Here is a 16,859-nt window from a genome sequence, read left to right on the forward strand (position 1 = left end):
CGTATCCGACATACACCCGAACCAAATTCGACACAAGTTTCACTATTTTCAACAAACTAATAAGTAGAGGTGGGCCTTGTGCCTTAATAGATCGGGCCATGTATAATTTAAGTCGTGTTGGGCGGGTGAGCCCTATTCTATGAATGAATGAATTCAAAAATTAATTATACTAGAAGTTATAGATGTGGACTCTCCCCAAGGCTCGTGCATTAATGGGACTCAAATAAATTTTCCACATGAAGCACACCCGACTCTCTACCTCTTGTAACTCGGGTCATATCGGGCTCAAGGCGAGCCCGGTGTTGGGTGGCCAACACCATGTTGGACCGGGTTTACCTGCCCGGCCCGTGCTTAGCTATATTTATAATCTTAGACACTATATAGTTAGCAACTTAGCATATAAGTATCTTTTATCTTAGAATTTTGGTGACTTGGAAAGTTTTCTTTTGGAAATAGAAATAAATAAATAAATAAAATGGACACACAAAAGTGACATGATAACATGGTTCTTAATAGAAGTTTGACTTGGGCTTAAAAAGATGAGGCCTCTTTTCTTTAGAGAACTTTAAAGATTGATAAAATTTACAAAAGTTGGTACCTTTTTTTCCTTGTTGTGTGCCCTATTTTGTTGCTCCTTGTTTGTGGAGCGCAATTTAGAAGGTGGACCATGGTGCACCTTAAGAACATTAGTATATAATTAAAAGAACATCTGTTTACGTAAAAAGAACATGGACATATATTTTTTTTATATTTTTAATAAATTGTGATTTTTTATAACAAAAAAGTAAAACATTATATTGCATGTTCTTTTGTCGTAGTGTCATGTTCTTTTGTTTATGCACATGTGTTCTTTTGGTGCACATGGTGCACCATGCTCTATGTGCACCATGGTCCATAGTCCACGGATTATTTGTGGAGTCCTTTTCCTATTCTTGTCCTACCAAGCCAACCTACTTGGAACTTCCTTCTTCTTCCCCCCCTCATCTTCAAACCTCATTTCTCAAAATCTACACTTTAATCTTAATCATTAATCATCCCTACATTCACCAAACATATAATATAATAATCGATTTGATAACTAGACCTTTATAACACGTAACTGGAGATTTTTATACTCAAATGTGTGCATTAGAAACTGTGCCGAAATGTAGTTGGGAGTCTGAGACAAACAAAATAAGATACATAGTATTAAACATTATAGCTTTAACGGGCCCTACACATGCCAAGCCCACTTGTAATATGTCGGTCCAGAACAAAACCAAAAAAAATGTGTACCAACCCCACGTGTCATATCGTCGTGCCTAAGTAAAATTTTACCAAATTTAGCGTGTTTTATCGTACTTTTCCAAAAACCTGCGACCATGGCCCATGACTTCATGCTTATGTCTGATCGTGTTTTTGCGTGCCCGTGTCGGACCAGCCTGACCCGACCCACAACCATGTTTAATTGGCCTATAAAAGCATAAGGAAATCTCAAGTCCATGTTTTTTTGGCAGGACAGATAGAGGAGCCAAAATAGCTATCAAGATTAATTGTGATTGCATGTGCTAGACTCAATACAATTTGTGAAAAATGTGTTGTCATTTTCGTCCCATACCCTCTTGCTTCATTCTTAAACCCTTTTCCTCCATATTACTCAACACCCCCCTCCCCCCCTTAATATTATGGTCCAATTGTACCTATAATCAACCAATATTGGTCCCCTTTTCTCTTGCTATTACGTTACTCCTTACATACACTCAAAATATTACCACTATAGGAAACCGGAATCATTTTGATTTTGTACATTGAGATTCGTGTTGAGCCAACGTGTTTTTGGCCGAATGGGCTCGGCCCATGCTAAGCCCACTTGTTTCGTACCGAGCCCGAAAATTAAAAGAAACAAAAGGTTCAGGCACAACTAGACCTGATCAAAAGGCGGGTCGGGCCGCAGCCATAAAAATCTGTCCATTATGTCATGTCGGGCCGGGCCAAACTTCGGGCCAATTTTTTTGCACAAAAACCGTTACTTCGAGCCAAGATTAGTGGCCATTTTCAGACTGACATTCTGCCCAAAACCCGGTAATTTTCAACCTGGGCCAGCGGGCGGGCCCCGTGTTGATCAGCTCTACGCACAACGTGCCCTCGTGCTGGGTCGGACCTTCGTGCCTAAGCCTAATTTCACTAATTTAACTACATTTGACATGTTGTATCGTGCCTTTTTCCCAAAATAAGTGCACCCCGAGCCAAACCCACAACCGACGACTTCATGCTCGTGCCGAACCGTGCTTTTTTCGTGCCTGTGAAAGCATTGTTCTTTTTCGTGTTGGTCCACAACCCGGCCTACAACCATCTTTACATTCGGGCCGGGACAACCGGGCTCATATTTTCTTAGGGAGTCATTAATCTTTCCCAATCAAACAGTAAAGTAAGTAGGCAAAATAACCGGGATTGAACGTCACAATCTAGCTAAGCTTTGACGATGATTGAAAATAATGCATGCATGTAAAGCTGAGAGATGCATGAAACCAGATATTCTCCCAACCAAGGCAACAGCTAAAAGACACATTACTTGTCTACAACATTTTTTTAAGTGGGCCCGGGCCCTAGCTTACTCTAATTATTTCCCACTTATGTTTTAATTACAACTTAATTAAGCACCTTATTAGACAATTAGTGGTCCTAATTAACTATTTCTATATATTCTAGTACTAGAAAAAGTTTCTAAGCTTAATTATTCATGTATGGGCATTTCACTTTGGCATGTGCTTAATCTATGTTCATGAAAAAAGAGATTCTCTTTATCAAATAATACTTCTAACTATCAATTATTTAGTCCATTCATGTCAATATTAATATCATATTACTAGTATAAATATATAAAGTTCAAATTTACGAAGTAAATTAAAGTTGGTTGAATTTTTGCTGTTTGATCACATGAATAGTAAGTAAGAAGATCTATAAGAAAAAGAAAGGAGCACTCCGAATGTCACTAGGAATGGTAAATTATCGCCGAATTTCCTATAAATTTTGTGACACGAAATTTTAGTGCTTTAGACCGAGACTGCGAGAGTGGGTTAGGAGGATAAGGAAATCCATATTCCAAAATTAAAATTCCGATGGATTTGATTCTATAATTACGAGGTTGTAAAATTTGAAATACATACATTTACCATGAATTTGATACTATAATTTCGAGGTTGTAAATTTTGAAATACATACATCTACCATTAAACCATATTGAATGAGCTATCAAGACAATTAGAAGAAGGAAATACCTCCCAATCAATAACCTTAATTAATTATGTAACCTCATCATTGCTTAATTTCCAAGTTTCATTGAAAGTCCTTGTAATCCTTTTTAATGTGACATAAGACAATAGATTATGATAAAATCATGAGATCAATAAACCTAATTAATTAATAGTACATCAAATAATAGTGTAAGACTATTTATATTAATAATGTCCCTTAAAATTAATATTGATCTTTTATAATCACATTAAACCCATAACAAACACACCAAAACAAAATAAAAAATAATAACATCCAAAATCTAATTTTTTTTTAATGGGGTTATAAAAAAAGTGGTCCAAATATTTACTTTAATCACAATTTTCACTCTTTGGTGCTTCTCTTTAATGTCTTTATCCAACCTTTGTTGTTATTATTCCTAACCACTTTCACTCCCTCCACCACCACCTTACTACTATTATTTCCACCACCAACATTGGTGGCGTTGCTAGACTTCTTCCACCGGACCACCTGTAATAATTGGCCAATCCGCTTTCGCCACCTCAGCGTCGCCGCCGTCCGTGGCTTGGCACGCTCCACCACACTTTTGTTGTTATTATTACGGTCAATACCCTTGATGGTAGCATCTTTGACTGAGGTTTGACTACCCCAAGATAAGGTGCTATGTTGTTTTTGTGGCACTATATTGCTAGTCTTGTCCCATGATGCCACTCCATTGTCCCCAAACTTGATTGATATGAAAGATTCATCTTCTATATTTTGGTAAGTAAAAAAAATGTGAGTAAAAATAAATTAATTAGTTAATTAGACCAGATCAGATTATGAAAAATAAAAAACACTCACATAAAACATTCAGATCAGAAGTTAGAAAAATCAGGCTACGTCGGGTAACGAGAACTATAGAAACACACACGTATGTTGGTTCTATTTTTGAGGACTAGTTTAGCAGGGTCCTTCATCTCATCTTCTAAAAAAATGTACAATTGTGCAATTATCATTTTAAATTTCTAAAGTTCTAAATTTTTTAAACTACTCGTATTATTTACCCCGTTTTCGCTGACGATAATGATTGATTAATTTTATTTGTACTCAGTCAGTATTTTATTAAATGGTGCACTTTAACCGGTACAAAGTTTAAGGAGGATGAGTAGATTTTACTAAAGTTGAGATTGGAGAATAAACAATTAAAATTGCATCATTTAAAAAATTAAGACCGCTTACCATTTAATAAAATACAGAGGGAATAAACAATAATTGACGTGTTTGGGAATTTTAACTCTAAATCAATTTCGTTCATCAATGAGTAACTTCAAAGCAAAAAATGTATGATAATACATCTCTTAGTATACTTATACACAAGCTACAAATAATCATCATTGTATATTTGTATTGTATAGTAACTTGACAGATTTCATGATTCTATAAATTATTTACCATCATTATTGAATCCGGTTAAAATTAGGTTTAGGGTTGTTATATTATAGCCAATTATAAATAATTAAACCATAATTTAAGATTAGTTTCTCCATAATTAACTACAACCACTACTACTAGCTCTATAGTGTGGGTTAGGTGCAACATTGTTTTTGTTGCTGTTATATTAATATCTGTCCTAAATTTCACCAATCATCCAATTCTTTTTCTCCAAGTATTTTAATAATTTTAACTAATTTTAATTAGATATTAGTTGAATTAATAACATTTGATATTTGAACATTGAACAGAATACAATGATATCCCATAAATTAACTTTTTCTCTAACATTTTAAACTATTAATTATGGTCAAATTTTTTAAACTTTGACTACATGAATGATAATTGTAAAGAACATTATGAAAAGAAAATGAAAGTATTGTCTAGTCGAAAGTATGAACATGGGACCAAATCTATCAACACTAAAAAAAAAAAAAACCCAATTTATTACTCCCTCAGTTCATTTATGGTGTTACTTTGTTAATAAATTTATTTCTTCATAATTCTTGTCAATTTATAGTTTTTAGAGTACAAATATTTATAGGTTTTTCTTACTAAATTGTTAACCTATACAATTAAACTCCATAAATTAAAAAACAAATAAAGAGAGAAATTAGTGAGTGGGTTTATTTCTTCATAATTCTTGTCATTTTATAATTTTTAGCGTACAAATATTTATTGGTTTTTCTTACTAAATTGTTAACCTATACAATTAAACCCCACAAATTAAAAAAAAAAAAAAAAAAAGAAATTAATGAGTGGGTTGTTCAAAGTTCAAACTAAAAAAAGACCACATTGTCATAATTTCATGACTCCTCCACCAATAACATTCTAAGAAAATGACATTTTTTTCATCCAAAAAAAAGAAAACGACAATATTCCAAATTTGAACCTTAAATCATTATATTTCTCTAATCAAAAAAAATATATATATAATCAATAATTTAACAAAAAAATGTTAAAAATCACATGGTAGTTTTTATCATTCTAAAAAAATAATTAAAACTTTAAATAAAGAAGAATATAAACCTTCTAGGCTGGTGGAAGTAGTGTCAGCATCATAAAAAACACCAGCATCATCACGGTGGTGGCTACGGCTGCAGCTGCGGTGGCGGTGGCGGTTGATGTCATCTTTGTGGTGGTGGAAGAAAGATGTAATGGCAAAGATTTTAGGGAGGTTAACATAAGATTTAGCCTTATTATTATGATTATTATTAGAATAATAATCATATTTATTAGTGGATTTTGATTTATTAAGGCCTTGTTTGGCTGATAAAATGAGAAGTCTCTCATTTAAACAAAGATGACAAACTCCTAAAACATCTTCTTTTGGGTGGAAATAACATATTCCTTCATTCATTTTTTTGGGTTTTGTTGAAGGAGGAGGGAGAATAATTAAGGGAGTGTTTGTTTGGTGATAAAATTAAATTTTAAGGAAGAGGGTAAAGGAGAGAGAAATGGGAAGAAAGAAAGAGAATACTTTAAAGATGTGTGGGAAAAAAGCTTTATGGGTTTAAAAAGGGGGAAAAGAAAGTGTAAAAAGGGTAATTACTTCATTTTTATAAACAAAATATATGGATATAATATAAATCATACGGATTTCCCTAAAAAAAATACGGTTTTTTCATGAAATGCCCCTGAGGTTTGCAATAATGCACTAAATACCCCTGCGCGTTTCAAAATTCATAGAATACCCCTATTTAAACTTAAAGTGCACCAAATGCCCTTGGATTTAACGGCCGTTAGTACTCCGTTAACGTTAATTTACGTTTATGCCCTTATTCACCCAATATTCTACATTTTAACTTTAAAAAAAAAAATCTTATTTCTTCTCTCTCCTCTCATCTCCTCTGTTGTTTCTGGCCCTTCTTAAATACTCGCCCCTCTTCTTCTTCATCGTTTCTCTTCTCCCCTCACCCTCCTCTCTCCTCTCAATCTCACATCTCTTTTTCCTGGGTATCAAAATGGTGAACCCAACCACAATTTTTCCTTCTTCAAACCATCTTCATCAAACATCAATTGCTAACTCAAATCCTCAAATAATCGAACCCAAATTTTCTAGTGAATTGAAATCGCGAATTGAAGTTTGATGAAGAAGGGGAGGTTTAAGCCGATGACGAAGGACGGAGAACAAAAATAGATAGAGTAGAGAACATAGAGGGTAGCGCAACAATTAAGAGAGAATACATAACTAAATCGAGGGAGCATATGAAATTAGAGTAGATTTTGGAGCAACATTTGTTTTTCAGATTTTGATTTTCGTTGCTTTTCCTATTTTAGATTTTGGAGCTGAGTTCTTCGTGAGCATAGAATAGCAGCGGCAGCAGCAAGGGGCGAAAAACAGCAGAATTTCGGTAGATTAGAGAGAGATTGTAGACATTGGAATTCGAATTTGTAGTTTAGATTTTTCGATTTTAGGAATTAAACTCTCAAAATTTAATGTTCTCTTCTTCAATATTATGGGTTTTTGTGTTTGAAGGCTGTGTATGTTTCATGGTTGCTCCTGCTGTGTATGTGGTGAAGGATGTGTATGTGTTGTAGTCATTCTGCAGGTTCTGGTTTCTGCAGGTTCTCTGCAAGCTCTCCCTTTCTGCTTGATGCTGCTGTGCAATACTATGGTCTTTGTATCAGGTGTTTGACCTGGTTTTGGTTGTGCTGCTGCTGTGAAGTTCTTGTGTGCAGGGTGTCCAGTTAAGGCTGGTTTTGAACACCTGGTTTTGGTTTTGCTGCTGCTGTGCAGTCCTTGTGTGCAGGATGTCCAGTTAAGGCTGTGGTTTGCTTGCTTACTGGTTTGCTTCCCAGCTGCTGATGTTGTGTTTATGCTTGTTTGTTCTTTGCTGCCCTGGTTCTGCTGGTTGTTTTGCAGTCCGAGTGGCTTGTAATTAATGTTTTTTTGTGTTTTAGTTAGGGATGCGGTTGTGCTCCCCTTGCTGTTTGTTTCCTTGTTATTTGGGTTTGTTCTTAACTGGTTTCTACCATTTTGGTAATAAAATTTGCCTTATTTACCAAAAAAAATATTATGGGTTTTGTTCTTCAATTTTCAGATGTATTGATCTTCAATTTTGGGCTTCAAATTCATTTATTAATGGTATAAGCTGTTTGGGTATTTGGTGCAAAAAACTTTATAAATAGATGTGTATTATGCAAAAAGTTTATAAATAGGTGTATTTGGTGAATTATAAACATGACTTAACGGAGGACTAACGGAAAGTCATAATAGGGGTATTTGATGAACAATTCAGAAAAAATAGGGGTATTCTATGAATTTTGAAACGCGCAGGGGTATTTGGTGCATTATTGCAAACCTCAGGGGCATTTCATGAAAAAACCGAAAAAAATATATAAATCATATGGATTACTATGTATAAGGTATTATCATATAATTTGTATTATACACCCATTAATGCTTTGATTTGATGGAAAAGATTTCGCCATTCAACTATTTAACCAAAAAGGTTGAGGTTTAATTTTATTAGTGGCATTATAAGGGGAGTAAGTAATTTTCCCATCTCAGATATGTTTTTTTTTTAAAACATATCAAATTAAAATAAGTTTAAATACGGTACTCATAGTTCAAAAATGGTACTCATAAATTTAAAAATGGTACTCATAAGATCAAAAATGGTACTCGTAAGTTCAAACACTACAAGAAAGCGCGTTATTACCAACCGTTTTTACCGACCGCCAAACAAACAGTCAGTAAAATTAAATTTATCGACCGAAAATTAAGCAGTCGCTAAATTTACCGACCGAAGGAAGAGCGGTTGGTAAATTTAGAATTTACCAACCGCCTTCAAAACGGTCGTAAATTTAGCGACTGCTCTACCCCCATTATGACTAATTAGCAGTCGGTAAATACCCGACTATTATCAAAATAAATTTTAAATTTTAATAACCGCTTTTTTAATATCTCCAACCAATAAGCGGTCGCTAAAATTAAAAAAAAAAAATTAAAAAAGTAACTAATCATATGACTTTTACTGACCAGCTTCTCTTTCTCCTTCAAGGTCTGCGACCATTCAAAAAAAAAAAAAATCAAAATTGCTTGGCTCTCAACCTCACGTCGCAGCCACCGTACCCTAAACGTCGCCGCCACCCAGCCCACGACGCAGCCACCCTAAACGTCGCCGCCACCCAGCCGCTCACAACCGACCCACCCCCACCGGCGCAAGGCGCCCCCCAGCCAGCTGCGCCCCCACCCAGTTCCGCCCCCACCCAGTTGCGCGCGCGAACTCGACAGAAAGGTACCCGCGCACCACCTCCGCCCACCGGCGCACAACTCCACCCACCGGCGGCTCACAACTCCGCCCACCGGCGCACAAACCCGTGAGCTTTTTCAGTTTCTTGATTTTTCATAATATTACTCAAATGATTCAATTTTTCAAACCCTAACTTTGTTGTTTGTATCAAATGTAGATTTTCTATGTGAACTCTGTGAACTCTTCGATCTTTGAAGGTAACCTTTTTTCTCTTCTAATTTAGTGACCCATAATTATGGAATGACTTGTTAGATAATCAATGTTTATTTTTTTCAATGAATTTATGGAATGACTTGTTGGAAAATTATGGAGATGTATGGAATTATGGAAATTTTATGAAATTTTATGAAATTTTCAAGGAATGACATATTTAATTTGATGTATGTGTAAGATTTTATGAAATTTAAATTTATACCAAAATTTCAAGGAATGCCATATTTAATTTGATGTATGTTAATGTTATGAAATTTTCAAGAAAGTTTCAAGGAATATCATATGAGAAACAACGAATAATTTAGAGAATGAATTTGAGTAGTAAGTAAGTGTATTGAATAAATTTGTGCATGTTTAGGTGTTTATTGTAAATGCATTTTATTATTTATATTTGATTTTTATCCTTATTGGCTTGTGTTTAAGTAATTATTGATCTTTATATAAATTATAGGTAAATTATTGAACTTTATATAATTTATGAGTGCGTTTGAATAAATTATTGATCTTTATATCATTAATAAATTATTTAACTTTATATCATTAATAAGTATTGATTTTTATATAATTAATAAAATCAATTATTTGATTGTTTATTTAGAAAACTTCGAGCGGTAGTTAGACTATTTAGCCTATATATGACGTATATCGACCAAATATGACTTAAATGTGCTTAAATTGCTTAGAATCAGTTTTAGAAACCTTTAATATGCCACATAAAACATGTAAATGGTTTGAAATGAAAAGTTTGGTTCCTTAGTTCAAAGTTGGGCGAGAAAATGACATTTTAGGCAAAATATGACCTATAACGACCAAATAGGCCTTAGATGTGAGTAAATACCTTTGAATGTGACTTAGCAAGTTCAAACAAAGCTTATGAAACATGTTTTAAGTTTAAAATCTGCCCCTAGGTGATTTAGTTGAAAAATGGGACCGAAAATGCCTTATTTAGCCTATATATGACCTATATCGACCAAATATGACTTAAATGTGCTTAAATTGCTTAGAATCAGTTTTAGAAACCTTTAATATGCCACATAAAATATGTAAATGGTTTGAAATGACAAGTTTGGTTCCTTAGTTCAAAGTTGGGCGAGAAAATGACATTTTAGGCAAAATATGACCTATAACGACCAAATAGGCCTTAGATGTGAGTAAATACCTTTGAATGTGACTTAGCAAGTTCAAACAAAGCTTATGAAACATGTTTTAAGTTTAAAATCTGCCCCTAGGTGATTTAGTTGAAAAATGGGACCGAAAATGCCTTATTTAGCCTATATATGACCTATATCGACCAAATATGACTTAAATGTGCTTAAATTGCTTAGAATCAGTTTTAGAAACCTTTAATATGCCACATAAAACATGTAAATGGTTTGAAATGACAAGTTTGGTTCCTTAGTTCAAAGTTGGGCGAGAAAATGACATTTTAGGCAAAATATGACCTATAACGACCAAATAGGCCTTAGATGTGAGTAAATACCTTTGAATGTGACTTAGCAAGTTCAAACTAAACTTATGAAACACATTTTAAGTTTAAAATCAGACCCTAGGTGATTTAGTTGAAAAATGGGACCAAAAACGCCTTATTTAGCCTATATATGACCTATAACGACCAAATATTACCTAAATGTGCTTACATTGATTAGAATCAGTTTTAGAAACCTTGAATATGCCACACAAAACATGTAAATGGTTTGAAATGACAAGTTTGGTTCCTTAGTTCAAAGTTGGGCGAGAAAATGACATTTTAGGCAAAATATGACCTATAACGACCAAATAGGGCTTAGATGTGAGTAAATACCTTTGAATGTGACTTAGCAAGTTCAAACAAAGCTTATGAAACATGTTTTAAGTTTAAAATCTGCCCCTAGGTGATTTAGTTGAAAAATGGGACCGAAAATGCCTTATTTAGCCTATATATGACCTATATCGACCAAATATGACTTAAATGTGCTTAAATTGCTTAGAATCAGTTTTAGAAACCTTTAATATGCCACATAAAACATATTAGTCATGTCCGCCTAGGCAGTAACTAAATTAGTGACCGCCTAGGCAGTCATAAACCGCTAAGGCAGTCACTAATTTAGTCATGTCCGCCTAGGCAGTCACTAAATTAGTGACCGCCACCAAAGCAGTCACTAATTTAGTGACCGCTATGGCAGTCACTAATTTAGTGACCGCCGCCAAGGCAGTCACTAAATTAGTGACCGCCAAAGCAGTCGCTAATTTAGTGACCGTCTAGGCGGTCGCTAAATTAGCGACTGCCTTAGCGGTCACTAAATTAGCGACTGCTTGGCGGTCACTAATTTAGTGACTGTTTATTGCGGTCGCTAATCCTGTCGGTAAATTTTAGCGACCGCCTTCCAGTTGGAGTTTCCTAAATTACCGTCCACGTGAAAACTGACCGTTTTTTTGCGGCCGTTGGCGGTCGCAAAATCTTTTACCAACCGTTTTTCGCGTTTTACCAACCAATTTTAGCGGTTGGTAATTAATCAATTTCTTGTAGTGAAAAATGGTGTTTATTTCATTGTACTCAAAAGTTTTCAAAATAATGGTGAAATTACCGCCTACCACTCGGATATGTGTTTGTAAACATATCTCTGAGATGGGTCTCTTCGTCCTCTTTTGAAGGAGGGTTACTCAATTATTTTTCTGTACTACTCCGTGCTTTATAAATTACTAAATTGTTAGACCAATTACTCCGTACGACTTTACTAAATTGTTAGGTGTAAATAGAATATACAGTTAAAACTATCTTCTTTTTTTTTTTTTAATAATGAAGCATTTCTTTATTGTTATTATTAGACTGCGATATCTCACAAAAAAACTGGTGCACCTATTACACGCCAGACTCTCAAAACTGTGGGGGGAGAGATAAGAAACATAAAAAATGTCACTAATAAGATCTTGACCTAGTCATTAAGGTTAAAATTAAGCGTCCATGTATAGTAAATCGCATGTATCAATCTCTCATTCTCTTATACGCCCTGTTTTTTTGAGTTGAATTTAACTGAACTAAATATTACTGAACTGAACTGATGTACTAAACTGAAATAAATAATTAAAAAAAATGAGCATTGAATATAAAAAGTTGAAAGATTGCGTTGGATTAATGGCTAAACTCATACACACAAAACAAAAAGATCACATGTTGTAAGATTTGCAATAGTTAAATAAGATCAATTTTAATGTGGGGGAAATTACAATAATCACCCCCATTAAAAAAACAAAATTCTGAAATGTGAAGCATAGATACAGAAAGAGTACAGTAAAAATTGGAAAAATGGAAGAGTAATTATAATAATGAGTCAAAACAGGCACAAAAACAGAGGCAGATGTTTGATCATTGGATGGCAATGGCCACTCTGCAGCATTGGATTGTACTTTGTTTTCTGTTGCTTCAAACTACATGAACATTGGGTCAAACTTCTCCTGAAACTTCTATTGAATCTTTAATTGTACTCCATATTTGTATAATTATAACTGTATTTCATTTAATTTGTACCCTTATAGGTACAATTCAAATGGTTAAAATATGTTTTAAATCGATCAAGTTCTTTTTCGAATCACGTAAAATAGGATGGTATCTGACCAATTAGGATCCTACTACATGTACACCTAGTCACCTACTCCCTCCGTCCCTTAATACTCGCACCCGTTTGACCGGTGCGGAGTTTAAGGCATTTAAATTGACTTATTAATTTAATGGGTGTTAGTTGATAGTGGAGTATTTTTTTTAATATAGTTAGTGGTAAATGGGTAAGAGGTGGAGAGTGGTGAGTGGGGGTATGGATTTTTAAATGATTTTTTGTAGGGAATAGGGGTGTAGTGGGGTTAGTAAGCAAGTGTGAGAAATAATATAATATTGCTATAAATTTCCATTTATAGAAGCGGTGCAAGTATTAAGGGACGACCCGAAAAGAAAAACGGTGCGAATATTAAGGGACGGAGGGAGTAGTATACAAGGCATCTTGTACACCATGTTTTTCTATTGGTTGAAATGACATATTTATTGTCTTTCATTCTCGTTTTTTAGTGGGTTTGATGATGTGTCAACAAATTAATGGTGGGGTACAAAAGAATCTTGTACACTAGGTGTACATCTAGCCTTTTCCGACCTGTTACGAAGTACTCTGTTTTCTCTTGAATACTTGTAAGAGTTTGATTGATACACTTGTTAAGATATTAATTTGACCGTAATTATACAAAATTACATATTATTAAAAACTTTAAAGAATTGATATTTGAAAAATGTACATTAAGAAATAAGAATGATCTAATAAAATGTTACACAATAACATTTGATTTTTATGTATTAGTAAGAAAATTTGGTCAAGGTTAATGTATGAATAATGCAAAAGTCAAACTGTTGCAAGTATTCAGAAACGGATGGAGTATTTTGGACCTGTTTTGGCAACTTTTCCGTGTTTAAATAGTATTAATTACGTAGTACTATGTAAAAAATTTAGGTCATAACTAGTTGTACTCTATAATATGTAGTTCTCAAGATTAGGGGTTGAAATGGGTTGGATTTGGATAGGGGCATCAACGCATCCATCCGTCACCGCTTTACTCATCTCCCGCATTCCGTCCATCCATCCATCACACACGGGTGAAAATAAAATCAACACCCTAAAACCCCGTGTCAGTCAAGTTGTAACTCATATTAAAATACTGACGGAGTAATGAATTTACCAATACCTTTTATGTTTAAATAAAATAAATGGGTGACTCGATCAGGTGATAAACGAGTGATGAATTGAAAAATATCTCCCGCATCCGACCCGCTTCACGCCTTCACCTATCACCTTTTTCATCCATTTAATTCGGATTTTCATCTGTTTAATTATTCCAAGTGATGGGTTATTGATTATCCAATAGATTAATCCCTATTCAAGATCAATAAAACTTCTCCCTCCTTTACCGACAATTCATACATTAATTCCCCATATTCTATTTTGATTTAATGGTCCATATATTATGATATGGAGTACATAACCTTTCTGATCTTGCTGTGCTCTTTTTTGCTCATTATGTTTTCAGAAAAATTATTGCCAATACGACACTGCAATAAGTTATTAACTTATTACGGACTGCGTACTCCCAACTTATAGTTGTTACGTCGGCAGTTGCTGGTAGGTATCAGCCACAAATAGAGGAGGTTGTTTTTTCGGATATCAGATATGTGTGGCAACACACATATCAGCTAAAAGACAAATAGCTAAAAGACAAAAAAGGAAGTACCATTTATGTTAAAAAAGTACCATTCTGTAAAAAAAAAGTACCATTTAGTTAAAAAAAGTACCATTTAGTTAAAAAAAGTACCATTTTTGTTTAAAAAAGTACCATTTAATTTCTTTTTTGTCATTTTTCTTATTTTGTCTTTTGCTATGATATGCATTTGCCCACACATATCTGATATCCGAAAATACTTCCTCCAAATAGAGCAATATAAAATATAAACAGACGGGAGGGGATTCGAACATCTGACATATTGTACACAGTCTCTCTGTTTTAATTACTGAGTTAAAACCTTATCAGTGTGTTGGTTGGTAGATGAGTATTAGTACTCCATACGGGTATTTCATAATTCTTATGCAGTGGCGAGCCACGTTGGTACCGACCAACAATTTTTTTTTAATAGAAAAGACGTTTTCACGTTTATACCTTGTATTTATTAGAAAACGTAAATTAATACAGATTGAATAATTATTTTTTTAACATACCGAATTGCCGATACCCAAACTCAAAAATCATGACTACACCATTGTTCTTAATTTCTTATGAATTTCCCAAAATGGTTTTAAAAAAATCTTAGTTTCTTATGAATCCCAAAATGGTACTCCCTTCGTCCCTTAATACTCGATCCGATTTGACTTTTTGCATTATTCACATAATTCATTTTGACCCTATTTTATTTCTAGTATATGAAAACAAATGTTAGTATATAACATATTGTTGACTTTATCTTAACATATATTTTCAAAATATTAATATTTTTGTAAGTTTTTATAATATGTAGTTAAAGAAATTGGTGGCCAAAGTTGTACATTGACAAGCGTGTTCGGTCAAAACAGGTCAAATATTAAGGACGAATAGAGTAAAAAAAAAGGAAATTTGGTGAAACACTACCTTTAAGTTTGGTGGTTTTGTGAATTGCTACCTTTTAAAAAGGAAATTATATTTTACTACCTTATAAGTTTGGTTTGTTTGACTAACACTACCATTTGCCGTTTTTTGTTAATGTTTTACGTCTTTGGACTCCACTACAACGGTTATTTAATATGGTAAATGCACAAAATGACAAATGAAAAGAGATATTTAAAAGAATAGAAGAAATACACGACGGAAAACATTAACGAAAAACGTCAAATGGTAGTGTTAGTCAAACAAACCAAACTTATAAGGTAGTTAAATTAAAAAAAGTTTTTATAAGGTAGCAATTTACAAAACCACCGAACTTAAAGGTAGTGTTTCACAAAATTTCCTAAAAAAAAAGAAGAGAGAGTTGGTCGGCTGTATTTCACTCCCTACGCAACATTTTATCACAAATATTGCTTTAATTTAGAGTTGAGTCTTGGATTTGGGTAGTGGTCAAATCTTGATACCATACAAAATGTGCTTCGAATTTGTTAATCTTGTTCTTGATAACCTTCTTAGATGTAAGAGAATGTATCCCACCTCCACCGTACCTTGCCTCAAAAATCATCATTAAGAATGATATTATATAACTTAATTATCATTACGATATCGTACTACTCCCTCCATTTCCTTTTGATCTTCCTGTTTTTATAAATGTCGTTTCTATTTGATCTTCCTGTTTCTATTTTGGGATATGACTTTTTACCATAAATTTCCCCACCATCCCTTATTTAATTCATTCACATTTCCCTATTCACCCACCCAACCCCACTTTTATGATTTTTTATTACTTTCATAAAAATATCTTCTCTCTCCTTCATTTCTTTATTACTTTATTTATTTATTTATTATTTTCTCTTACACCCAATCATTACTCTTACGCCCAATCATTAAAAGATTCCAGTTTCTTAATTTCCACCCAAAACTCCAAACAGGAAGATCAAAAAGAAACGGAGGGAGTACTAGAGAAACGGTGATTTACACACGCAATTAACCTATTGGTTTTTTTACGAAGTATTGAGGTAAGATGAAGTGTTCTAATTAAGCTGAAACCCTGCATAAGTCAACGTATTCGACCTGGGTTAGCGGGCTAGACTCTTTTTGCTGTAAGGTGAAATCATTTTTTACTATACCAATACGTCCCTTAGTATATAAAATGAAGAATAATCACTAACTTTATAGTGAACTAGGTTAGATCCCGTGCAAGCACGGATTTTGATAATTTTTTTCATAAATTATTTAACGGATTATCTCCCAAACTACTCCATAGTTATAACATTTTTAACATACTTGTTTAAATTTATTCATCTAATGTGCATATTTAAAATGCTAATATGATAATTTGACCAAAATATTGAGTGATATATTTTCTATTATTAATATAGCGATTTGACTAAAATATTACCAATTTAGAATAAGTATTATTACGCCGTATCTATTATTGCCATAGTTTATAAACTAAATTTTGTTTCCATACATAAATAGTTTATAAAAAAAGAAAGAAAATAAAATAAAATAAAACAGATACATTTTTTTTGG

The 16,859-nt window shown here is 33.6% G+C and overlaps 1 protein-coding gene across 1 annotated transcript; it reads right to left on the reverse strand.

Moving 5' to 3' along the window:
- Nucleotides 1-3,415: 3,415 nt before the first annotated feature.
- Nucleotides 3,416-6,205, reverse strand: LOC110790953 (uncharacterized). The gene is made up of 2 exons (XM_021995985.2): nucleotides 5,737-6,205; nucleotides 3,416-3,986 (listed from the first exon to the last, which is right to left on the reverse strand). The coding sequence occupies exons 1-2, from the start codon at nucleotides 6,065-6,067 to the stop codon at nucleotides 3,598-3,600; spliced, it is 720 nt and encodes a 239-aa protein (XP_021851677.2). The 5' UTR covers nucleotides 6,068-6,205; the 3' UTR covers nucleotides 3,416-3,597.
- Nucleotides 6,206-16,859: the final 10,654 nt, after the last annotated feature.

This window comes from Spinacia oleracea, chromosome 2 (genome assembly GCF_020520425.1).
Source record: "Spinacia oleracea cultivar Varoflay chromosome 2, BTI_SOV_V1, whole genome shotgun sequence".
NCBI classification, from domain to species: domain Eukaryota; kingdom Viridiplantae; phylum Streptophyta; class Magnoliopsida; order Caryophyllales; family Amaranthaceae; genus Spinacia; species Spinacia oleracea.